The sequence below is a fragment of the Lepidochelys kempii genome, chromosome 2 (genome assembly GCF_965140285.1).
Source record: "Lepidochelys kempii isolate rLepKem1 chromosome 2, rLepKem1.hap1, whole genome shotgun sequence".
NCBI classification, from domain to species: domain Eukaryota; kingdom Metazoa; phylum Chordata; order Testudines; family Cheloniidae; genus Lepidochelys; species Lepidochelys kempii.
This window is the reverse complement of record NC_136381.1, coordinates 262,674,290-262,700,987: the sequence shown is the minus strand read 5'-3', so window position 1 is coordinate 262,700,987 and position 26,698 is coordinate 262,674,290. Positions and strand designations below refer to the sequence as shown.

General features: G+C 43.9%; 1 protein-coding gene across 1 annotated transcript in view; it reads left to right on the top strand.

Moving 5' to 3' along the window:
* OBSCN (obscurin, cytoskeletal calmodulin and titin-interacting RhoGEF) overlaps positions 1–26,698 on the top strand; it is a 291,841-nt gene that overhangs the window by 59,963 nt on the left and 205,180 nt on the right. The window contains exons 15-24 of the mRNA XM_078851342.1: positions 3,925–4,200; positions 6,119–6,394; positions 7,963–8,238; positions 9,111–9,386; positions 11,462–11,728; positions 12,834–13,103; positions 13,387–13,653; positions 22,628–22,894; positions 23,736–23,848; positions 24,637–24,790. Of these exons, the coding sequence (XP_078707468.1) occupies positions 3,925–4,200; positions 6,119–6,394; positions 7,963–8,238; positions 9,111–9,386; positions 11,462–11,728; positions 12,834–13,103; positions 13,387–13,653; positions 22,628–22,894; positions 23,736–23,848; positions 24,637–24,790 (2,442 nt within the window). The remainder of the gene's footprint in view (positions 1–3,924; positions 4,201–6,118; positions 6,395–7,962; positions 8,239–9,110; positions 9,387–11,461; positions 11,729–12,833; positions 13,104–13,386; positions 13,654–22,627; positions 22,895–23,735; positions 23,849–24,636; positions 24,791–26,698) is intronic.

The following is a 26,698-nucleotide window of genomic DNA, read 5'->3' as shown; positions in this document are numbered from 1 at the left end:
GGAAATGGGCATGCTGATACTTCCCTACATCCCAGGGGCATTGTGAGAATTAATTGGTGTGTGCAAAGGGCTCTGAAATCCTCACATGAAGGGTGCCATTTACCTACAAAGGTTCCTCTACCTGTTCTATGCATGTTGCTAGGAAGGATGGTCCAGGGGCTAAGACAGGAGCCTGCGACTCGGGCAAACCAGGTTGGGCTCTGCCATGTGAGGCTAAACACCATACAAGATTGTGAGATGCTCAGACGCTGTAGTAGTAGGGGCCAGATAAGTAGCTTAGATACATTATTAACATGTCTTACAAGCACAAATTAGTTGAGCCTCTGTGAGATAGGTGGTATTATCCATATTTTACAGATGGGGAAACTGAAACACAGGGAGAATCAGGATGTGCTTCTGCTCCCATTGAAATCAATGGGAGATTTGCCAAATACTTCAATGGCAACAGTTTTGGCATCCTAAGTGACTTGCCCAGGGTCACAGGGAAATCTGTGGTAGAGTCAGGAATGGAAACCAGGTCTTCTGACTCCTCCTTCTGTGCCTTAACTCCAAGATCGTCCTTCCTCCACATCTCTTGGTATTAATTTGTGGTGAAATTCAAGTGAATTCACCAAAGAGAATTGGTGTGAGCAAGTGCCATGCCACTCAGGTAAATCCAAACAACTGAAACTTGCAACTGGGAAGAACTCCATCACTTAAAATTAAGTTCCATACATCTGGGGCAGGGACTGTCTCTTTGTTCTTTGCTTGTACAGCCCCTAGCACGGTTGCTTCTTGGTCTAGGGCTGGGACTCCTAGGCTCTACGACAAGGGTGCCCAACCTGCAGGCCATACATGGCCAACCAGAGCATTTCATAAGGGCCCACAGCCTGCTTCAACACAGTATACTACTGGCTGATTCATTAGCATTTTGTTGCCATGTTTACATCATTTTAGTTCACACAAGTGTGTAAATAGATAATACTGTACATAGAAACAGCCTATCTAAATACATACGAAACAAGCTGAACTTAAAATATAAATCAATACAGGTGCCTTTAAATCATATTAAAATATGTAGAATCTGTTTGGCCTGCACAAGGTTGTGCTTAGGTTTTATGTGGTCCTCCTGTGTAACAAGGTTGGGCACCACTGCTCTACGATAACACAAATAATAATAATGGAATGACATGAATTGTACATATTAGCGGCTATGTTGGGTTTGTTTTAGCATATAAAATCCTCTCCCAAGATTCAGAAGACAGGATCCAGTGGGGACGAATTAGTCCAGAGGAATACAGTTGTTCTTCCCTCATGGTCTTTGCAGAGAAATGAGCATACTCATAGGTGTGACACAAAGAGCCTTGTGGATCTTCTTTATTGTAGAGGGTCCAGAACACGTCAGCCATCCTTTACCCGCACTGGAAAATCACTCTGTGCCTAACCTTTCGGGCCAAATGCTTATCGAAAACACAGTGAACTTAGAGGGCTCTAATTCCAAGGAGAATCAGTTGTCATTTTGATTTACAGGTGCTGTAGGAAGCTCTGCATGCATCACATATGACAAGATTATATCCCATCCATTCTAGGAGCTATGGAAAGAACCATCTAAATAATTGATAGGCCCTGCCTCACAATGGTGAACAGCACTGGATATCACCATGGCCCGAGCTCTGCGAAACTAGGTGGTTTCATATAACAGGCATTTGTGTGAATATTTCTCATGGTTTCAGTCTGGATGGGTCTGCCTCATCCCTTCTCCACCTGTGTTTTGCCTTAAGCTTTGGGTTTGAAACAACTCAATATCTAAAAGTGCTGCTTGCTTAAACCCACCATATTTCTCTTGATTTCCCACTGAAAACATAAAACAATGTGCATTTGGGTGCCAAGCTACAAAGCAGCCCAGGCTTGACCAAAACTGTGTCCAGCTTTGCTGAAAAGTTTTGTAAATCTCAGCAAACCTTTTGGATGAATCTGGACTGAATTTCAAGGTTATCACAAAACCTGAAGCTTGAGTTCTGGTCCAAGGCCCATACAAGTCCATAGAAAGAATCCCATTAACTTCAGTGGACTTTGGATCAGGTTCAGGCATGTGGTATGAGGTTTCCTTGTGATCGTTTTACAGAGCTATGATGGCAGGCCTATTGCAATTGCCAGACTGGGTCAGATCAATGGTCCATTTAGTCCAGTATCTGGTCTTCTGCAGTGGCCAGTACCAGCTGCTTCAGAGGAAGGTGCATATTGACCTGTGGGCAATTATGGAATAGCCTGGCCATTTGGGAAGTCTCTTTCTGACCCCAATTAGTTAGAATTTGGCTTTGCATGAGAGTTCATGGCCCTTCCAAAATTTTTTTTTTTTGAAGTTCGAGCATCTTGCTGGGATTGGATCTTGAATGAGCAATCGCCTTTATTCCTTCACTCTGGAGATGGTGTGCAACTGCAAAACCTGTCTCTGGAGCTGTGTTAAAGTGCAAACATTCACAGAATTCAAGGAAGTTTTGAATCTGGAGTTCCAGTGACATGAAATTTTGGATTCTGATCTAAAATTCCCCCAAATTCAAGGGGATGTGGATCCAGTGTCCTGATTCAGACCTATCGTTCTTTCGATTGTAGTTCTCCTGGCACTGTGGCAGAGTTTAAATACTAAAGAAGAGATCTGAGCTAGGTTTTATATTTTTATATTTTGACAGGATGGATAGTTCTCCCCCCAAGCAGTTCTTGCTAAGGGTAGGTTCTGTCATTTAAAAGATCCGAGGTCAGAGTTCTGTCCAGCTTTTCTATTAAATGAAGTCATTAGAAGTTGGTCCAGTAAACAATACTACCTCTGCCATCTTATCGCTACATTAAAATGGCCAAACCTAGATTTATTTTAAACCAGCTGCAGTCATTAATGGGGAATCTGAAACCCCCTGCTTCAAAAGGAAGGTTTGTTTCTTGACTATCGCCTATCCTCCTATTTGCAGAGGCAGAAGATGTGTTTACAAACAAAGAGAATGTGCAGAAGGAGGTGAAGGCCGCCCTGACAGAGAGCGCCACGCTGAGCTGTGAGGTGGCCCAGGCCAAGACTGAAGTGAAATGGTACAAGGATGGGAAATTGATCACTTCTGGCAAGAAACTCAAAGTGGAGTCCGAGGACAAATCCCGACGGCTGGCCATGGAGCAGGTGGAGAAGAAAGATGCTGGAGAGTACACCTGTGAGGCTGCAGGCCAGAAATTAACCTTCAAAGTTATCGTCACAGGTGAGAGAGACTGATTTCTCTCTTATTTTCCATATTGGAAAACTGACGCACAGAAAAGTTAAGTGACCTGTTGTTCAGGTAGCCAGTAACAGAGCCAGTTTGGCTTATGATAAATTGAAACCAACCAACGAACCAACTGAAAAGTTCAGGAGTTTATGCATTAGACTAGTCTTTGATTCTGGCCTGGCATAATTCTGGAAAAGTAACAGAGGTGGGTGGTTTATTTTTTTTGTTTTTAATTAGAGAACACCTGTGAAATTTTGGAAAGTTTAACCATGAAATCCAGAATGTAGACTCTTTTTTTTCCCTTAAACCACCTTTATTTTGGATTGCAAGATAAAATGCATCTCTCCTCTTGTTTGTATGATTTAGTGTGTATTTTCTTACAGCACAGTCATCCAACTGATGATATTCAGTGAAGTTCTGATAGACAAATGTTAACAAATGCATTAGTTTCTTCCATTGCAGATTTTAGAAAATCATGGTAATTAGACATGGAAAAACCCTTGTAGGTCACCTAGCCCATCCTCCGCTGCTAGTGAAGGAGTGTTCCTCCTACCACTTGTTGATGTGGTCTAGTTTAAATGACTCAGGAGATGGGCACTCCGGAGATATGAATTTGGAAAAATTTTCATAAACCTGCCTGCTGGTAATGAAGATCAAAGTTGGGGGAGTTAACTTTTTAAACTGTTTCCCTCAATCTCAGAACCTGAAGTTGTGTTTGCAAACAAGGAGAAGGTGCAGAAGGAGATGAAGGCTGTCCTGACGGAGAGCACCACCCTGAGCTGTGAGGTGGCCCAGGCCGATACTGAAGTGAGGTGGTACAAGGACGGGAAACTGATCACCTCCAGCAAGAAATTCAAGGTGGAGTCTGAGGGCAAATCCCGACGGCTGGTCGTGGAGCAGGTGGAGAAGAAGGATGCTGGAGAGTACACCTGTGAGGCCGCAGGCCAGAAACTGACCTTCAAGGTTGTCATCACAGGTGGGAGAAACTCTTTTTTTTTAAATTTTTGTTAGGAGACTAAAGTGATTTTATTTTATTAAGAATATTGTCCACCTTTTTAGGAGCAAATTATGGGTCAGAGAGTGGCGGCTGTTGCTTTGGTGCAGAAGTTGGGGGGACTTTTAAGAAAATGTATATATTTGTAATGGATTGCAAGATCTTTAAGGCAGGGAGAGCCTCTTCTCAGTATGTTTGGAAAATGCCCAGTATATTGTGAACCCTTCCCGAATATACATGAATAATAATAGTGCCGCAATCCCTTCCCCTCCCGTAAATCCATCGATGCAGCCAGAATGCCAGAGAGCCAGCACATGGCTCTCCACGCCACTCTCAACCCTAGTGAATTTGCAGAGGGGGGCATGGTAGAGCGGCCCTGCGGGGGTATCTGCACTTCCTTGCCCCTCATGGATGGGTACTCTCCGTGTCTGCCCAAGAGACGTTGGTGGGGAAGGACATCACAGGGATGGGGATCTGCCTTTACACAAATGCAGTGGCCCTAACGCCCCATGCGAGTGGCACGGAGGGGCAGACGGTGAAGTGCGCTGAGGTCTGGTGCCTGGGCGTCTGATTGGGAGAGTGGATTTCACCTGCCCAGCTCATCCACGGTCCTTTGCAGTCAGTTTGATTACTCCAGCGTTATGTGGGAGATGAGCATTTCATCCCGAGCGTAAGGCTGTGTGTGTGTGAGGTGGGCAGGCTGGTACAGTCTGAGATGCTCCATGCCCCAAAGGGGTCCTGGCTGGAAGGGGATGGTGTGTAGCCAGATGACCAGTAGCATGGTGAGAATGCAGTCTGCACCCCGGTGCCGGGGAAGCATCCTTTCTGTCTCTGTAGGCTACAAGGATGACAGCTCTGGCATCTGCCTCTCAGATGGTGCAGCTCTGTGACATATCCTAGTGGAGCCAGGGCTGCAAAGCCACAATCCAGCCTTGTGTATAGAGTATACCATCTGATCTCAGCCCTCTAGCAATATACAGAAAGACTTCAAACAATGTATTAAGCACCTGTTACCCGGTCACCCCTTGGTGCTGTGCCTTAAGCAAATTCAGTAATTGAATCATAAATTCAGCTTGGTGGGCCAGCTAGAAAGTCCACCAGACCTTGTCCTAGCTATAGGAGACAGCCTTCTCCCAAATTTGCAGAGACATGCAGGTGCGAACAGGGGAGATTAAACAGTCATCATTCAAGCAAACCAAACTGCACAGAGGGCATGTGAGCCAATGGGTAGGGCACTGGACTGGGGACTCGCGAGAGCTTGGTTCTATTCCTGACTCTGCTGTTGACCAGCTGTGTGGCCTTGGTCCAGTCATTTTCCCTCTGTGTGTCTGTTTCCCCTGCTACCCTTTGCCTATTTAGGTTGTAAACTCTTTGGTGCAGGGACTGTCTCCTCCAGTATATTTGTGCTGCACCTAGCTTGGTCCTGCCTCTAGGTGCTTCTTTAATACCATTGCTGCTAATAACAACAAATATGAGGAGTTCTGCAGTCACCGTGGGATTCTAGCTCATGTCCTCAGGAAGGGAATAGCATAGTCAAGGCCCTGCTGCTGAAAACTGCAGTTGGTCTGATCCTTAGAATAACTAGTCAGAACTGCCCAGCTGATCTGATTTGCCTTGATGGGACTGGGAATGAGAGCATACTGTGGTGGTCAGCAATGTGGCCACCTTCCTGGCATGCTAACACAGATCCTTAACTGTCTTGTCATAGCTCCTGTGAAACAGTAACAGGAAGTTTACCGTATAAGAAAACCTGAAAATGTGTTCCGTGGTGATGTGAGAACTTTAAATGCATGTTGTCAGATTGGAGACGTGGATTTAACTGTTCCCCTTAGGCCCTGATACAAGTTTTGGCAATTTTCAGGTTATAGTTCCCCTAATTTGAAATGTTCTCTTTTTTCAGAGCCTGAAATCATATTTGCAAACCAGGAGAAGGTGCAGAAGGAGGTGAAGGCTGTGCTGACAGAGAGCGCCACCCTCTCCTGCGAAGTGGCCCAGGCCAAAACTGAAGTGAAATGGTACAAGGACGGGAAACTAATCACCTCCAGCAAGAAATTCAAAGTGGAGTCTGAGGGCAAATCCCGGCGTCTGCTCGTGGAGCAGGTGGAGAAGAAGGATGCTGGAGAGTACACCTGTGAGGCGGCAGGCCAGAAACTGACCTTCAAGTTTAATGTCACAGGTGGGAGAAAGACCCTCCTGAATTCCCAACGATACTGTCGTGTCTGAAAATGGTCTAACAACAACAGTAATAAATGTGTGCAGTGAGACAGACCCTCAGCTTGCATAAATTAGTGTCGCTCCATTGCAGGCTAGGAGCTAGGCTGATCTATGCTAGCGGAGGGTCTGCCCTAATGTTTTGCATATACCAAAATATCAGGGTGTATCAGTATGTGATAAGAGTGCATCAGATTATTAAATTGGAGATATAATGATAAAGTAATAAAAATTATATACTCCTTGCAGAACAGCATGATACTTTTATATATAATGCATAATATATGGGAGTGGCCGAGTCACAGAGGGAGAAGTAAATTTAAGAAGCACAGACAAGGGAATAAAGAAAACTGCTCAGTTGAGATTTGAAAAGAGGCCAGGGGAGAGAGGCACAGTTGGGTTGTTCCAGCTGGCAAGATCTGCAGAGGAGATGGCTTTTGCACGCACACTGGTGAGCTGGAAGTCCGTGGAGCCCTAGTGATATACACTAGTGGAGAAGCTAGTCCTAACTGGTGATGGGTGAAGCAGTGCGGAAACTGGCCCAAACTGTCACTCAGAATTCAAACCGAATCTGGACCAAACTTTTTGAAGTTCAAAAATGTTGGACTTTAAAAAACAATCAGACGGTGTGTTTCATTTGCTTGCTGCTGCTGCTTTTCCCATATTCAGGTGTAAAGTACCTAATTATCACAACAGGTTCTTCTTCTAGCGCCTGACACTGGACAGCATCCTTGTTCAGGAAAGCCTGTAAGCATATGCTTAACTTTAAGTATATGCTTAAGTGCTTTCCTGAATTAGGCTTTGGCATTTCCAGCCTCAGAGGAAGCCAGAAGTAACAAAAACCTCTTCTTGCAAGATTCCCAGCCTGGCTTTGAAGACTGAAGATGCTGGGATGTGTTTTTTGGAGAATCATCCATATTTTTGAGTGCTCATCCAAACTGATCTAAAGCTGTGAATTTTCTGAGGTCCTTTCATAGTATATTTTTGCTTCTGATCCAATGAGATGCTGCAAGCCACCTGCCATATATTAAATGCCCTCTTCTCCTGAAAGTTGCCTGCAATTTGCAAGATTGGACCTGATTCAGCAAGGTGCTTAATTTAGGTAACTTTAAGCATGTGAAGTCAAAGGGACGGCCAGTTGCTTTAAATTAAACATGTGTACACTTGTGTATCTTGCCAAATCAGGTCCTTAATGATCAGAGTATTGTACTAGTAACAGTATTCTTTGGAAAGAGAGGTTCCTGCTGGGAATGACCATGGGCAAGATCACTAAGAGACCGTTCTGGAAGACTGTGTTATCGTGTTGGTTTATGAGGGAAACATGATCAAAGAAGGAAGAACTTCTGCCTTGTATGGCCTAATTAGCAACAAGCAAATAAATAAATAGAAACATTCTCCAGCAGTGACTGCTATTGTTGGCAAATGACAAATTTCAGAATTTCCAAAGTTGGTGCACGTGGATGTGCTAAGACCTGTTAGATGGGCTAATTTTATTTTAATCAGTCATTTTTCTCTTTTCTTTTTCCCACTCAGAGCCAGAATCTGCATTTGTAAACCAGGAGAAGGTGCAGAAGGAGGTGAAAGCTGTGCTGACAGAGAGCACCATCCTGTCCTGCGAAGTGGCCCATGCCAAGACTGAAGTGAAATGGCACAAGGACGGGAAACTGATCACCCCTAGCAAGAAACTCAAAGTAGAGTCTGAGGGTAAATCCCGGCGTCTGGTAGTAGAGCAGGTGGAGAAGGAGGATGCTGGAGAGTACACCTGTGAGGCTGCCGGCCAGAAACTGGCCTTCAAAATTGAAGCAGTAGGTGAGTGTTTTCTTGCACACTCATTCTGGGAAGAATTGAGGTCAGACTTTTCATCTGTAAAACATGTGCTTGGAGTGAATTTATTTCTTAATGCCTGGGAGCAACTAGGCCAAGATCTGCTTGGTTGTTACATCACTGACTTCAAATAAGCTATACCACAGATTAATTAATCCTATTCACTTTGTTGGTGTTGGGTATGTGTAGTTGAAGGCAGAATTTGGCTGATAATCTTTACGTTGTATAACACGGTGCTACATGGTTTATTTTTTCATTGTCTCCTCCACAGACACAATCTCAAAGGTTTTACAGAGATAATGGGCTGAAAGTGAGATAGAAGTGGAAGGGTTTTAAAGAGGAGAAATGGTGACTTGGAAGAATGGTGCTAGTTAAATGGAGTAGCAGGATGTGTTAAAGGGCTGTGATGCGTTATGGGAGTTAGAGATGAGGCCATGAGAGGAGGAGAAAAGTGAGCCCATAGGGTAGTAGGTACAAACAAGGAAATTTTTTGAGGGTGCAGCACGTCCACAGAGTTGATTTTGAATTAGGACCATGGTGACAGAGTAATTTTCATACACTATGAAACAAGAATCTTAGAGGATCCCAGATGCATGTTTATGTGCATGTGTATTTTTTTTTCATTATCTTTGATTCTATAAGAAATTACTTCTGTGAAGGAACAACTGATCATTTCCCACTCAATCCAAGAGAAAAGAGACAGCAGGTTGCAAACATTCAGCCATATCCCTTGGATATGGTGGATCACAGGACAATTTTGGGGTCATTTTGTGAGTCATGGAGCAAAAAATGGTTGAGAACCACTGTTCTAGGGAGCAGGAAACCAGCCTGTTTTTTTATTTTCATTACTTCTCTAGAACCGGAGGCAAAATTCCAAAAGAAACTTGACCAGAAAGAACCGATTGTTGCTCAGGAACATGAGAGCATCACGCTGTCCACTTCAGTAATGCCTGAAACAGCCGAAGTCAAGTGGTTCAGGGATGGAACTGAGATCAAGGGAAGCAAAAAGTATGAGATTAAGGCTGACGGGGCCTCCAGGACTCTGACTGTGAAGCTGGCTGAGGGCAAAGACAGTGCTGTGTACACCTGCGAGACAAAGAGCGACAAGCAGGAGTTCAACGTGCAGGTGAAAGGTGAGAGGAACAGCAGCAGGCGTGTCAGCTTCGTTCCCAACAAAGTCAAATGGATCTTCCTCCCAGTGGGGGCCAAGGGGCTGCACTTGAAAACCACCCCCCACCCCCTCACCATTGCTCAGCTCTCAGGGCCCCTGTGTTGTGGCTGCTGTGATTCTGGCTCCAAGGTCCAGCGGATCCATTTCCCTAAATGTCCACACAGAGCAAAGCAAGATGCTTCCTACTCCCACCGGGCTAGTTCTTGGCCCATATTGCATGCTCGTGTCGGGGGAAGGGAGTCATAAGGTGCCCCCTATTCCTCGGGGCTTGCTATCCATATTACAGGTAGCTGTACGGGGGGAGAGCACTATTCCAATGCGTTCACAGTTGGGTGGGGTGCGGGCCAGCTTGGAGGTGGGCATAAATTGTGCAAGGAGAAGGGTGTAGGGGATAGCTTAATTCCCCATGGAGAAAGCAGGGACAGAAACGTGGCTCTGAGACACAGTTTGGCCCTTGCCGTGTCTCTGGGGTTGGGCTGCTCTCTGTGTCCCTTTATCAAGGCAGACTGTAGAAGATGACAGTCTAGCCTAGAGTGGTGGAGTTGCGCGGGCTCAGAAACAAATGGATTCTCCCATCTACCTCGCAGGGCTGAGTTATGGGAATGATTTGTAGCTGGGGAGCTCTGGGGAGAGCTCTGCTTACCCAGGCTGGGGAGAGGAGGGCAGCTGCTGCTCCCCTGGCCACCCCTTTACTTTAACCTCTAACAATGGTTTTGGGCAAGTCACTTAGTCTCTCTGTACTTCACTTCCCCGTTTACTTGAGATTCTACTCATTAGCAACCCCTCAGCTGCCAGCAAAACGTAGCTATGGTCTGGCTATTGCCAATAAGCAGAAGGCAGGATTGCGGGGCTGCAGCCAGGGAAGGAAGCACTGGAACATGCCAAGCACGGGCTGCAAGCAGATTGGTGGGGCCATCCAGGGATGGCCCATCCTAGCGCTTCGTCCCCTGGCTACACCCCGCAAACCTGCCTGAGGCAGGGGGTCTCGCTTCTAGAAAAAGTTCTCAGTAAGCGGCACATCGTTGCCAATATCCAATCCCATGAAAATTAAAGTCGATGGGACAGGATGGATTCCCAGCACAATATTGCTATGAACTGGAAGTTGTTAATATCAAGGTTGCTATTGAGGGCCATCCACTTTACTTCCCAACCTCACAGGTGAGTTGTGAGGGTAAATATATTAAAGAGGGTGAGGCACCCACGTAATGGGGGCGATATACGGGCCTTGGATAGATAGATGTCAAAGAGGTGAGAGAGATTGTGGAGAGAGATACCTGGGAGTGGAGGGTGAATTTCACATCCTGGGGCCACAGAACAAAGGCTGTATCATCTCCTACCCCAAAGCAATGATGGTAGGGAGTCTATGCCAACATCCCCCTGTCAAGGAGACACGTGATGTGATAGCTCAGCAGGTAAGTTTGGTTTATCAGGTGGAAGGGAGAACAAAAAGGAAAAAGGAGAGGACAATCCCCAAACCAGGCATTTTAAGGCATCATTCTGACACCTGTCCTTCCAGAATTAAAAGGGGTCTAAGATTTCTTTTGTATTTTATTTTACTTTAAAGGGTTCACTCTAAGCTGCCAACTCAATGGTCTGTAAGAATCTGATGGATTTGTCGCTTGATAAATATGCTTTCGGCTGTGTGTCCGTTCCCACTCTCTCAGGATAGGCAGTCAGCCCATAGGAGCATTGGATCAGCCGTTAGGAGACCTGGGCTCTATGCCTGACCTACTGTGGTGTGTGACCCTGGGCAAGTCACTCACCTGCTTTGTAATCTTAGTGTCCACCGGTGTAAAATGGGTTTTTTTGTGTCTTACTCATGTTCATGTCGTGTTTTGAGACGGGAGATGAAATGTTGTTATTATTATTACCGAGTCAGAATTTGTGACGTCGTTTCTATTGCTGACAATCTCTTGAATTTCCCTCCTTCCTCTGATCCAAAAACGCTCCTATTAAAAAAAAAAAAGGAGGTGGGGGATAAGAAAACAATCTTCTGATCTGCTCTGCTTTCATTCTTTCCCTTCCAATGACTCTCAGAAATCCCTGTGAAGTTTGCAAAGAAATTAGAAGCGGTGAGTGCCGAGATCGGAGGGACCATCTCTCTGACCTGTGAGCTGAGCCAGGCCAAGGGGGATGTGCTGTGGTACAAGTACGGAGTTGAGATCAAACCCAGCAAGCGCTTCCAGATTAGCGAGGATGGTGTCAAGCGGACCCTGACCATAAAGGGACTCCGGGCCGAAGACAAGGGAGAGTACTCCTGTGAATCCCGGGATGACAAAAGCAGCATTCAGGTCACCCCCAAAGGTACCTTGCCAGATCCATGACATTACTTGTGACATTCTGCTCCCCTCTCCTTCCATTACAGTGCTAAAGAGCTGCATTAAAAAAACTCTGCCTGTGTTAAGAGGGCAGGGGACATTGTCGCTAGCATGAAGAAATGTATGTTATAGCTGGGAAAATAAGAGCTACCATCTTGAGGTTAATGAATAGACAGCATGACTGCCATTCTGAAAGAGAGAAATGCAATGTATGTTGTAGGTAGAAGATCCCTAGAAATGATATTTAAATAATATTTAAACAATGATACAACTCTATAAATTTAACTAGCAGCAACAATAAGAGCTAGTGCAGTGTCCTGCTAAAGTAATATGTGGGCTTAGTATGGGTTGATTGTATCACCCTCTACTGGATGAAGCCACAGCGATATAACTTGCTGCTTATGCAGAGTTAACCAAGTTTCTCTTTTCTCTCACGTGGCAGAGCCCTGTGATTTTGGTGGTGAAAGTCCCAGGGGCAATCCCTGCGGGCAACCTTGGTATTAGTATATGTGAAGCCACAGTTTGTTACCTTACCATGTCCACTTTAAAGTCCAAATTATATGTGAGCCTTAAAAAGTCTCCTCCTAGGACCCAATTTGAACTATGGCAGTTTAAGAGGTTGTTCAGATTCTGCATTTGGATGCTCTGTTTTCAATTGATTTCATATACAGTGAAGGGCGGAACTCTGCTACCTTCCTGCAAAAGTGGTGAAGGTTCTCTTTGCAAAGAATGTTGTTGTGACTTTGAGACAAACTGAGTTGGAGGTCTCATGTTAGATAGGCCATGGACTTGTTGGCCCTGATATTGCATGTAAGGTTGGGGTTAAGGATCCTGAATCTAGACCCAGGATTTTCCCTTACACGCGTGCTCCTATCATAGAGATGGCACCTCCCTATTTAAAAGTTGGACAGTGAGATGTAATGTGACTATGTTACCATGAGCACACTGTCACACAATGAAATATCCATGGCAAAGCCATTTGGATCCATGCCATTGACAATATTGCTAAGCCAGTCTGCCCTCTGGAGGTGCTCACAGTATGGGGGATTCTCATGCATGTGCTTCTAAAATGTCTCCTTCTTCTCTGTCAGCTCCTAGAGTGGTGAAGTTCACTACAGGCCTTCACAACGTGGTGTCTGAAGAAGGAAAAGAGGCCACATTCAAATGCACCGTCTCCCCCAGCGATGCTGCAGTTACATGGCACAGAAACAGTGTCAAAATTGAAGCCAGTAAGAAACACGTGATCTCTCAGAAGGACACCAACCACAGCCTCACCATCGTTGACCTGACTCTGGAGGATGCAGCAGAAATCTCAGCCAATGCAGAGGGTGTGGAAAGCAAAGCCACCCTCACAGTCCGAGGTGAGGGAGTTAGGTCCCTTTGACTGACTGTCATCCACACTGTGGGATGTGTTGTTTTGTACGTTCCTTCTACTAACTTTCTGACTTGGCCATGGGGATGCAAAAGGCATGTGTTCCACATGTTAGAATAGTGCCCAGAATGTTGCAGTGCTGGAGATGCTGCTTCTGTTCATGTGGATTTTCCCCAGCTTTGATTTCCTCAGAAGCCACCGTTTTAATCTTACTTTAGAGCCAGTTTTCTGGAGTCACTCAACTTTTACTCTTGTCTCCTCTCATTTTCCAGAGGCGCCGGTGACGTTCAAGAAGAAACTGGAGCCCAAAACGGTTGAGGAGAGGGACACGGTGACCCTGGAGGTAGAGCTGAGCAAGCCTTCCATGGAGGTGAAATGGATGAGGAACAGCATCGTGCTGCAGTCCAGTGACAACGTTGAGATCAAGGCCGAGGGGCCGAAACACAGCTTGATGATTAAGAACATCACCTTTGCCGACCGGGGCTTCTATTGCTGTGAGACTCTCGAAGATAAGACCCAGGCCAAGCTGAATGTGCAAAGTAAGCTGATGCTGAATGACCACCTGTGCTGTAGCCAATGTTAGGAGGCTGGTTTGGGAAATGCGGGTCTTTCCGCTTAGCATGCTGCCAGTCAAATGACTGTGTGGGAGAACGTGAGCCCTGGAGCTATCACAGGGGCTGACTGGTTGTTTGCTCTGACCTCCCCCTTCTATTGTTTCCATCTACCACAGTCCCGTGTCTATTGGCTTCACTCCCCCTGTTCACCATTACACCTCTGAGCTTGTCCCTTCTCCCCTCAAATTCCCTCACACCTTTTCATTCTGTCTTTTGCCCCATGCGTTTGCTCATGTGAAATCATTCCTCTTCCCACCATTCCATATTCCACCTCTCTTCCTTACAGTACCCCCCACAACACAGCTCTTGAAATGCAAGTAACGTTAAAATAACAAATCTTCTACCAACAAGTGTTTGAGTGTTCAAATAAACTAACGCTCTTCAGTCTGTAACCTCTGTAATTCAGCCTCCTTCCCCGCATTCCCTTTGTCTTCATTGTAATGCCATATCTTCATTTAGGGTGTATGTGCTTCAGGGCTAGGATCTGTCTAGTTATATGTCTGTAAAGCACCGTTAGCAGTTGGGGTGCTATATAAATAATGCATGATATTTAGGCACCTTTTGAATATCTAACAGATGGAGAGATATGTTAGAGAGGCTGAGCCCTTAAGTAATGGTTCAGACCCGCACATGAACTTGGCGAGTTCTGCTGAACTTGGATATGGTGTTCTGGCTCATGTCTGTATCTAGTGTGTATACAGGAAATCCATAGCATCCAAAGGGATAAGAGTTCAGCAGTGAGAAATATTCTTACCAGGACCAGAAACCATGTGACACTCACCTGGCTTTGCATTTTGTTAAAATTCAAAACTCAGGTGATCTCTGTGGAAAGATTGAAAACCTTGCGGTGAGTTTTGAACAAACCCAGGCCAGTTTTGAACAAACCCAGGCCAGTTTATGGCTTTGCAGTGAAATCCTGTGAAATTTGTGATTTCAGTTATTTCAGTGGAAAGCCAGGTGACGTTCAGTCTTGTGGAGATTTTGGGTTTGTTCAGACCCAGAGTTTAGAGGTTGCAAATGGACATGGATCAAAAGCAAAGCAGCTGCTGTGAAACATCCGTAAGGTGTCTGGCCTTAGAGCAGCTTTAGCTAGGATAGATCCCAAAGTTATAAAGTGTGATGCTTCCCAGGGGTACCCAGGGTTGTGAGGCACCTAGCTAAGACCAGCCCTTAGCATGAGCAGGTCTTCTCTGTGCCTGCTGTGGCTGCCCTGAAACCGCCAGCCTCTGGCAACACAAGCACTGCCTGCCAGGCTTCTGCGGGCCTTGCTCTTTCTCTATACAGGTTAGCGATAGACACACTCCAACCTCTGAGACCTCTGAGCGACCCCCTGCAGCGTCCAGCCCCTGTTCCAATGGACACACAACTCTTAGACCTGCTATTCCCAAAGGAGTAGTACACACCAGTCTGTGAGATTCAACTCAAGGGGACCACTTGACTTAACACACAACACACAAAGATGTGTAGTGAAAACTATAAGAACAAAGAACATGGATTCTAGCGAGAGAAAGTCAGAATATTGGAAACAAATGGTTACATATAAAACAAAATCATAACACACTTTCTGGGTCCTAAATTTAATTAGCAAGGCATTCATAGAATCATAGAATATCAGGGTTGGAAGGGACCCCAGAAGGTCATCTAGTCCAACCCCCTGCTCGAAGCAGGACCAATTCCCAGTTAAATCATCCCAGCCAGGGCTTTGTCAAGCCTGACCTTAAAAACCTCTAAGGAAGGAGATTCTACCACCTCCCTAGGTAACGCATTCCAGTGTTTCACCACCCTCTTAGTGAAAAAGTTTTTCCTAATATCCAATCTAAACCTCCCCCACTGCAACTTGAGACCATTACTCCTCATTCTGTCATCTGCTACCATTGAGAACAGTCTAGAGCCATCCTCTTTGGAACCCCCTTTCAGGTAGTTGAAAGCAGCTATCAAATCCCCCCTCATTCTTCTCTTCTGCAGGCTAAACAATCCCAGCTCCCTCAGCCTCTCCTCATAACTCATGTGTTCCAGTCCCCTAATCATTTTTGTTGCCCTTCACTGGACTCTCTCCAATTTATCCACATCCTTCTTGTAGTGTGGGGCCCAAAACTGGACACAGTACTCCAGATGAGGCCTCACCAATGTCGAATAGAGGGGAACGATCACATCCCTCGATCTGCTCGCTATGCCCCTACTTATACATCCCAAAATGCCATTGGCCTTCTTGGCAACAAGGGCACACTGCTGACTCAACAAGGGCACACTGCTGACTCAACAAGGGCACACTGCTGACTCAGTGCATTCCCCTATCCCCTACAAGATAGCTTACCCATGTCCTTTCCCCAGCATTTCCAAGCCCATTGGTGGCTTGTCCTCGCAGGTGGAAGGAATGAGGTTATACCTCTGTACCCCTTTGTTATGCCCCCCAAAAGTTCATTGTCCTTATTTGTAAACAGGGCTCTGCCCTGCTGTTTCACGTCTTCCTGTATATTTCCTTTCTTAGAAGATTTCACAATTGTTCATTAGCAGGCTCAGAATGTAAATGGATACCCATTGTGAACCATACAATACTTAATTTAATGTAAACAGACAGACAGATAAATATTTCTTACCAGAAAGAAAACTCGCTTTTCACCTTTCTCGTGACCAGCCCCTAGTCACAGACCTTAAGAGCATAATTTTCAGTATATATACATAACTCCTTACACAACAGCCATACATGTTTTGCAATAATGATGATGACCACTGTGACACAGGCTTTCCTTAGAGATGGCCAATTGCCATCCAGAGGTCCTTGGGTCACATAAAGGTCCTTATACAAACTGGGGCCTCCATTTTAATTTTTATTTTATAGCTTTGTACATACCACAAGCAGAATCTTCACTAACAGGTTCTTTGATATAGCTCTCTGTTTGATACAAAGCTTTGTTTGTTGTACCGTGGCCACATCACCAATCCCCTCCTCTTTGGATCTCTCCACAGGTTCCCCTTTATACACTGAATCAGATTTAATTATTAGGGGTGAAATCTTGGCCACATTAAGTCAATGCTAAAATTGCCATTGACATTCTTGGGGTCAGGATTTCACCCCATTGTAATTCTGCATAGCACCCCTCTGGCCTACAACTCCAAATTTGTCTTTTCCCATGTCACCCACCCCCTCTACTCTCCCTCACTTTAATCCATATTATAACTTCCTTGGTTTATACAAACATATTTCTATTGCACACCAATTGTTTTGTATACCAACACTAGTGCGCGCATGCTGTTTGGTATTGTTTGCATGCATTTAAGACCAGATTAGCAATCAAAGGTATCAGAAACTGATGCCCAAATGTATTTAAAAAAAAAAAAGAAAAGAAAAAGCCAGGTCTGTGTAATCTCTTTCACACACTGTTTCTATAGTTTCTTCCTCTTCAGAGTCTTCCTTGCTGTCCTCTGGCAAGAGCCACTGTTTTAATATCCAGATACAGGAGAGTTATCAGCTCTGGTGGCAGCTGCTCATCCAACCGACACCAAACTGGTTAGCCCTGGGAAACAGCAGACTCTGGCTGTGGTGAGGAAGATAAAAAGTACCAACCAGGCAGTTAGAGGGCAGGGATATTTAGTGGGTCCATGCAGTGGTAGAATGATAAAGAACAAAATGTATGCAGTACCTGTTTTTTCTGCAAGTACCATATATCTTTTTTCAGAAGCTGACTTTTTTCAGTAGTTTAACCTTTACAATTCAAGCTGTCGGAGAAGGCAGTTAGATACAATAGAAGGCATCCTTCTTTGGAGCAGCTTTTGATATATTACCAGGAGTATATTGAGTTTTACAGGCTTTGAGAGTTTAGCATCACTTTAGTCCCCTGGACCAGTATCTTTTTTTATTGAGAATACGTTGGAAAGGGAAACATTGTCAAATCAAACTTGGCTCAAAATTTGGCTTTTGTAAAAATGTGTTTTACAAAACCTCAGACCAACAGAAATGTTCCCATGACTTAAACAATAAATTCCAGCAGAAACAGTTCTTCAAAGCCACATAAACATATCATGAATCATAGAATATCAGGGTTGGAAGGGACCTCAGGAGGTCATCTAGTCCAACCTCCTGCTCAAAGCAGGACCTAATCCCCAACTAAATCAGTGCTTGCAACCCATGCGTTGTAACTTTGGAATAATACAGGACAACTTGTATGTGAAATAACCTTAACTAAAAGTGAAACTGATTAGCATGTTCATTGCTCAAGCTGCTATAAATTTATAAACCACATAAATAGAGTTGCGTGAATGCATCACAATGAATTTGGCTCGTTTTCCTGCTTTTAGTACATCTGCAAGCAAATAGTGATGCCTCAAATTTATTCATTATTAAAAGAAGGATTTTTTAATTTGAAATTTTGTATTTTGTTAACTTTGAAGATTAATCTTCAACCCACCTATTCATTAAGGGGATGTACAGTGTAAGAGATTCAGACAGTAGACATGCAAAAAATATTTGGTACACGGTATTCCAAGTTTGAATTTTCTGTGTTAGTTGGGGTTGTTCACATCAATCACATGACATTACACTGTTTTTGACTGGATGAACATTACTCTTTGCAATTAGGTTTTCAGCACAAATGCAAGGGAAAGGATGGTCTTGTATTTACAATACTGGACTAGGATTTAGGAGAGTCTGTGTTTGATTCTACCATAGACTTCCTGTGTGTGAGCCTACACAAATTATCTAATCTCATTTGCCTCAGTTCCCCATCTGTAAAATGAGGATAATAACCCTTGCCTTGTCTAAACAGATTGTGATCTGTTAGAGATAGCAATTGTTTCTTGCCATGTGTATGTACAGTGTAGCACAACGTGGCCCGGATCTAAGTTCGGTTGTATAGGCACTCTAATAATACAAGTTATAAATAAGCACAGAATATTTGGAAATTCATGAACACTTTCCATGAACACTTGTAAGGTTAAACTTAACCTTCATGTTCCATGAACATTTGTGCTAATATACTTAGATTACTTGCATGCTCATGGGGAAAACCCCCCACAAAAACAGTGAGAATATGGACAAAGTAAATTCACATTTAAATTAGAGCCGGAATTTATATAAATAGTAGGCAGTAAATTAGGTATTTAAAAATTGTTTCAATTAAAATAATCTCAAGCATTGTTAGTAACAATTTAAAATCTATTTTGTAAACATTATTAGTAACTTTTTAAAACTAAGCAACCTTTAACCCGAGTGTCCCTTTAATATTTATAATGTAAAATCAGTGTTTATGACACATTTGGGGGAGGGATAGCTCAGTGGTTTGAGCTTTGGCCTGCTAAACCCAGGGTTGTGAGTTCAATCCTTGAGGGGGCCATTTAGGGATATGGGGCAAAAATTGGGGATTGGTCCTGCTTTGAGCAGGGGGTTGGACTAGATGACCTCCTGAGGTCCCTCCCAACCCTGTTATTCTATGATTCTATGACACTTAGAAAACCTGTACTGTGGAACTTAGCTATAACTCAAGAAGTTATGTACAGAAATCCCCAGCCTTCTGTCTTAATTGTACTAGACTGTTTGGCTAGCTCCATGCCCATAGTAAATTTAAAATATAACACAATATTATACAGAGAGGTAGAATGCAGTGGAACACAATACAGTCTGCTCCTCTCTCATCTTTCACACAATGTGCCTGAAAACACTTTATACTTTATAGGAAACATTCAGCATTCCTTCCAACAAGTCTGTTTGTCACTTCCACTGTTCTGAAGCTCAGGCTTCTGTTACTTCTTTTCTAGACACTGGCTAGTTATCATGGCCAATTGTTAAAAACAAAAGAGCCCTGGCATCCCGATCACTACTTATATTGTAATGACTTGGCTACTTTTAATGGCTGCAAAAAGGGTTTTACTCCTTAGGGTTTTGCATGCTTTGTACTGTGCAAGGCTAATTTCATGTCTCTCTTTTTTTAACTTCCCGTTCTGAAGACAAGAGGTGATTTCTGTGCCGGATGATCCCCCCTCACCTCCCCGCCCTTGTGCTTCCCATATATCTAGCTGCATTTTCATCACTTATTTCAGAGTAGCAAGCCTGTTAGTCTGTATCCGCAAAAAGAAAAGGAGGACTTGTGGTACCTTAGAGACTAACAAAGTTATTCTTAGCTTCTCTACATGAGATAGCTCTAAATAGGGATGTTAATGGTTACAGATTAGTGAGTGCTGGAACTGAATGCACAATGAGATTTAAAATGTACAAGGTGATCTGAAACAAACTGTGACTTTACAGAGGAAAACCAAGGGGATTCTCTTTGCATATGATCAGCCATGCTTTATTTATAAGAAGGCATAGGGAAAGGTGTCCATTTTAAGGAAATCTCAGCTATACGGTATGCAATGTTTATAAGAGTCATACACGTCACAATGCAAAGATTATAAGCCTAATTCTGATATCACGCTGGTTTTACACCAGAGCCAAGATTTTAAAAAGTAGAGGCCTAAAGTTATGCTCCTAAATCCATATTCAGGTAGCTAAATAAATGTCCTGATTTTTAAAAGTGCTGGATAGAGCTGTGAGAATGACTGACTGATTTGATTTGGGTAGAAGAGAAACCAACTTTTTTGATACTTTCAGGAAATCAGAAAAATTTAATTTTGGGTTGAACAAAATTTTTCATTGTGAACATTTTAGCAACAGCAGAGGGAATGAAGGGCTGGATCTATGAGAAGCTGCTGCTGCTGGTGGTTACCACTCCACCACCCTTTATATCCAATTTTGCCCAGTGGTTGGAGCACTCAACTGGATTGTGGGAGAACTGGGTTCAAGTCCTTGCGCCAGAGCAGGGTTTTGAACCTCAGTTTCCCACAACCCAGGTGAGATCTCTGACTTCTGGGCTCTTAGGTATAAGCATGGCAATTACCTAGTCCCTGATTCTGCATTTTTTGGCCACATTTTTTTTTCAGCCAAAAATTGTTTGCCCAGTTCACACCTAACAGTGCTCAGTAGTCAGTTTAAGTGCTCAGTAGTCTTGAAAATTGGGGCACTTATTTAGATACTTTGCACTGGGCTAAGAAGCTTGATTTTAGGAAGCCATTTTTAAAAATCTTGATCTGCACTGATACCATTTGGCCTGATCCTGCTTTCATTTACACTAGTGCAAATGCAGAGGTGTCACCGTAAAGTCAATTGAGTTATACCATTGTGAAAGCAGTGTGAGAGCAGTGACTAGAATATTAATATTGAGAGGGAAGATTGCAGATCTCTTGACATAATTCCAGCCTGTAATATTTTCTTTTAAAGGAAACCCTTTAAAGGCTTTTCCCCAGCTGCCCTCATGGGGGAGGATGTTTGCAAAAGAAGAAATTTGTCCCAGGCCTATCTGTACTATATGGCTGGAGGGCGTCTGCTGAGAACTTGCTCCGTTTCTTGAGTTAGTGTTTTTTTGCTAATCCCTTCCCCTCTAGCTCATCCCCAGCAACTTCAGCACATTCCCTGTTCAAAATGCTGAAGTATCTGTTGAACCAGAGGAAAGGTCATCACAGCAGCAGGCACACCGGATTCTTTGGAAACATCTTTCAGCTTAAAGAATAAGACACCACAGAGCAGGGAGGGAATGGCTGTAAACTTAGATGAAGAGCCAAGGACTAATGCAGCCTTAGAGAGAATGGACTTCAGAATCTGTGTCCGAGAGAGGGAAGCAACAGTGCAAACTCCTGGGAAAATGTCTCTTCTCCCCTCGTGGGGCATGTGCAAAGAATGTCCCGGGGGACAAATCTTGTCTCTGCCTCAGTGGCCGTGGAAAAGATGCCTTGGCAGAGGAACCAGTGCAGTTCCATTGGACAGAGATTGAGTAAGATTTAGAGATTTGTTGTGGGTACTGCACATCCCCTGCTGTGTGGAGGAACAGGGCAGCAATACACAGTAGGAAGAGCCAAAGGATCCATCATTGTATGGATTCTTTGGCTTTATTCCTGAGGCAGAAGGGGTTGTGGCCACATAGAACTACTTAGGCGTAGTTTCAGAAGCGGCTCCATGGAGCAGTTCCGCAGTTGCTCTGGAGTCTATGGGGAGGAGTACATCAATGGCTGGAGGGTTTTGCGTCTTGAAGAAGACAGTGGACACCTGAGAGTAAGAGTCGGGCCCAAGTCACAACCATGGAACTGAGCACCCATGTGAACTCCTGGCAATGCTTGGATATCTGGATCCATATCTGAACTTTGTGGCTTGGGTTCATCTCTTCTGAAGATACATAAGAAGGCTGGACTATTCCCAATTCAGCCTTGTGGAGTTTAAAGTTTTGTGTGTGTTTCATGGTTTTACTGAAGTTAAATATCCTAATTTTTTTTCTGTTATTTTAATCCATTTTTAAGGGTGATTCAGTTTTAAATACTAAATTGATCTTTCTAGTTGATGGGCTGTTGGCGCTGTGCATTCAGGGTAAGTAAAACTCCCCTCAAGCGAGGCTGGTTCAAGTGCATGTCCTAGGCACTGTACTGTGTACTGAGAGACTTTGTTATTCAAATTTTTCACTTCTTTCTTTACCTGCTATTTTTGCCTCATAGTTTATCCTTTTTGGAATGCTGATCAGTACTGATTCCTTGTTCCTTGCACTCCCACATCTGTCTGGTGTACCTACCTGTTGTTTCTCATTTGTATATGGCTTGTAAACTCTTCAGGTTAGGAACTGTTTCCTTGTTCTGTGTTTGTACAGTGCCTCGCCCAGTGGGGTCCTGGTCCATGACAGAGGCTTCTAAGCACTACCAATAAATAACAAAAATTACCTTCTCTAGAGCATCTGGTACTGGCCAGTATCTGTGAGTGGTTTGATTCACTTTTGTTTGTTCGTTTGAAGTGACTGATCTGTTACATTTACTCCAAGTGAATGGGTGGAGAGTTATCTTTGCTTCCCAATGCAATGTCTCCAACCCTTCAATATCGTTTGTTTTTCAGTGAGGCAGATCAAACTGGTGAAAGGCCTGCAGTCGCTGGAAGCCCGTGAAAAGGGGACTGTCACCTTCGAGCTGGAGCTGTCTCATGAGGATGTGGAAGGAAGCTGGATGAAGGATGGCCTGAAACTGAAACCAGGGGAGAACTGCCACATGAGCGTCCTGGGGAAGAAACATTCACTGACACTTTCATCCCTGAAGCTAGAAGACTCAGGACTCATCTCCTTCAAGGCAGAAGGCATCCATTCTTCAGGGAGGCTTATAGTAACAGGTATATAACCCTGCAGTTTGGAACTCCACTTGGGATGTGTTCCTGTAGAACAGACAGTGCATGCCATAGGTTGACTGCCAATGACGCAGTTCATCTGGGCATGTCTTTGATTAGTTGTTAATGCCTGAGGTTTTCAGAGCCGTGCATGTCAATATTCTGCAGCTCATACTGTGGAGTTCATACCTCGCTTCTGTATTTACTGTTGAGATGCACAAGAAAACAGCAGAGAAAACTGACATAAATATACCCTTTCACACATCCCCACCTATTATTATTTATGATTGATTATTATCTGTTATTAAGTACTGACAATTTGCTTGGTGCTGTCTAAGGTACCAAGTGAAGGCAATCCTTTCCCTTATTGTGCATAGAACTCCCTTCTTGAGCTGGTCTTTCCTTTATTCAAATCCCTCCCAAAGACCTGCCTTTTCTCTGTTGCCTACCAGTAACTATAATGGTATACATGTAGGGTAATTTATGACTGTCTTTAGCTCTTTATATAGATAATGTATATGCTGTCGTTAAAACTGTGTATGTTCTGATGTGTCTGTATCTGAATGTCATGGCAGGGTCTTTGTCTGCCTTTTTATTTATACAGTGCTTAGCACATTCTGTCTGCTACCAGGAACAAATAATAATTAATAATAATGACATTATGTACTGAATAAATTAAATATGGGCTGTGAGCCAATGGCAGAATATGCAAAACAAATTTTTCATTTTCTTTTTTGCTTACAAGATATAGTAATCACTTAAGATGTAATCTATTTACTGATTATTCTCTGAGTCTTGTACTCCTACCAAACCCAATCCTCTTCTTACTGTATTTTCTTTTTGGCAGAGTTGCCTGTGAAAATAAGCAAGCCTTTGGTTGACATCAAAGCTCCTGAGAAGGATAAGGTGACATTCGAGTGTGAGCTCTCCAGGCCTAATGCGGAGGTCAAGTGGTTTAAGGTACAAAACTTAGCAGACAATAACATCTTCATTTCTCTTTTAGGGCCTGATCTAACTTCTCCTGAAGTCAGTGGGCACCTTTCCATTAACTTCAAAAGGAGATGGATATGGGCTGTTATGCAGCTCTGGTTATCCAATATTAATCAAAACTCCCCAGTTTTCTTTGTGTCCATTAGCTCGTACAGTCTACCTTACCTCTGCCTAGAATATTTATTTACCAGGTCTTTAAGGGTGTTTTCATGGAGGTAGTCCCAAATTTCAACTTTTCTGGAATTTACAGTAAACTTCCAGATTTTTGTTGCTTTTAGGTAAGGCTTGTTGATGACTATTGGTCCAGTCTCCTGACTCATTTAACTATGAGGCATGTTGTCAAATTGTTACAATACAAGACTGGGTTCCAGGACTCCTGGGTTCTATTTGCACTCCTGGGCATGTTAGATAGCCTCTCCTGGGCCTCAGTTCATCCCTTTGTAAAATGGGGACAATAGTGACAAGTCTCAGAGTGGTGCTGTGAGGCTTAATTATTTACTGTTTGTGAAGATCTTTGAGGCCCTTGGATGAGTACACTACGGTTCCAGTTCCTCACAGTTTTAAGTACATGCTTAAGTCCATCCCTATTTGGTGATGCATTCACACACGTGCTTAACTTCACACACGTACGGTAAGTCCCATTGACGTAAGCGAGACATAAGCATGTGTATAAAGTTAGGCACGTGTGAATGCTGCGCTGAATCAAGGCTTATATAACGGTAATAAGTGACTATCTTGTTTTGGTTTTTTCCTTCTAGAATGGATCTGAGCTCCGGCCAAGTAAAAAAATGGCAATTATTTCCCAGGAGATTAAGAGAAGCCTCATTATTCACAAGTGTGACTATGACGACCAAGGAACCTATGTATGCGATGCAGCTGACGACAAGAGTTCCGCTACCCTTATTGTCCACGGTATGTTTGATAGATAGAGGAAAGGTCCCCTGCTTTGGAGGTGTATTTCCTAGGTGATTTCTGTGTTTCTCGTCTGCTAATAAGTTGCCTAGAGTTCAGAATTCCGCCTCGTTCGGTTTTCTCTTCTGTAGGTACTTTTGCAAGTAAATGCCAACTTTTTTTTCCAGGGCTCATGGCAATTTATCATTTTCCTTATTCTTTTAAACTTTGTTTATCGATTTGTATAATAACCAACAAATTATGACAAATGATTGGCAAGAGACGAGGTACAGTACTGCTTGGTAGACAATCATGGTCAAATGGTTAGAACTCCCAAGTTTTAGTTTAGACTCTACCATTGAGTCAATGAGAGTTTGCCAGAGTCAGGAGTGGATAAAACTAAGCTGGGGTCCCAGTATTTGTTCCACTTTAAGCTACAAATGCTAAAATGGGAAAATAAAATCTCATGCTTCATTAGCAGCAAAGAGTCCTGTGGCACCTTATAGACTAACAGACGTACTGGAGCATAAGCTTTCATGGGTGAATACCCACTTCGTCGGATGCATGTCACCCATAAAAGCTTATGTTCCAATACGTTTGTTAGTCTATAAGGTTCCACAGGACTCTTTGCCACTTTTACAGATCCAGACTAACACGGCTACCCCTCTGATGCTTCATTAGTTTAGCTTACTGCCATAGATGTCAAGACCAGATTTTGTCCTCTGTGTACAGCAGTGCACCACTGCTGTATACTGATAGAATTTCTCATCTTCCTCTGAAGTTTCAGGTCTTAGCAGTGCTGAAGGAGGTTTTGGAACTGCGTTGAGTAGCGGTCTGGGCTATAATCAGTCATATTAAAATATAACATAACCGCCCTTTTTTGTTTCCTGTTCTATGCTGCCATTTGGCAGCCACTCCAGGTCAAGTTGCAGAAATGTTTTTAGACAATGTCCCGTTCCTGCCCTTCGTTAAACTCACCCTTTCTTCTTGAGTTAGCACTTTGGATTTGTTGCTCTTTGGAGGCTGGTTCATTTACATATAAGGATAGAAATATAGTCACAGGCAATTCTGAGATTAATGCAGGCTGTATGAGGTGCTTCCCTTTGGGTAGTGAAAGGCTCCAATAAAATAGACCAGTCTAGATTCAGAGCTGGTGTAAATGGTTGCAACTCCACTCATGTCAATGGACTTGTGCAGGTGCTTACAGAAGAGACCTCATTCTGATTTCAGTAGACCGTAACACAGACGTGACGTCATGAAGTTACAGTAACACCTGTGGTTGTAAAGCCTGCACAGCTGACTTTCAAACTAGGCCTCAGGGCTGAATTTGGGCTGCAAAGTTCCAATGACTGTAACCTCTCTAAGTGGAAATTATGTTTTTTATTGTGGTTGTGAAACACAAACAGAGGCTGTGCCATTGATCCTTGGCTGTGGCCAGGCACAAAGAGGACAGTGCAGAGACAGAGCCGGAGAGCTGCCAGTGCTCTGTCCCAGTGCTGGGACTTGCTGTGTGTCAGTCCAGTCCCCTGGCATAACTTAGGTTGCTCTAACTTGTATTGGCTGCCATTGGCCCACGGGGGCTGTCCTGAGGGCTGTGGATTGCCGGGGTTCAGGGAAGCCTTGTCCATGCCCACTTTTACTGGACCAAACCCCTTGCAGTAGCTGCAGAAAGGGGGTGGTGAATGAGCTGTTACACTGGCTCTGCAATGCTGGAGGATTCCCCATCACCCCCATACTGAGTTGGATCATCCCATAGTTGGCTATGCCATGTTCAGGGCTGCTTTATGCTAGCAGTACAAAACAGCTGCAGGCCAACCAGGAGCAGGGCCTGTGTATTTAGCAAGTGACTGGTTAAGGCACCCATTGTCGCATGGTATAAGTTTCCTCAGCTTGCTCAATTAATGCTTGACTTAACCCTGACCATCAAGG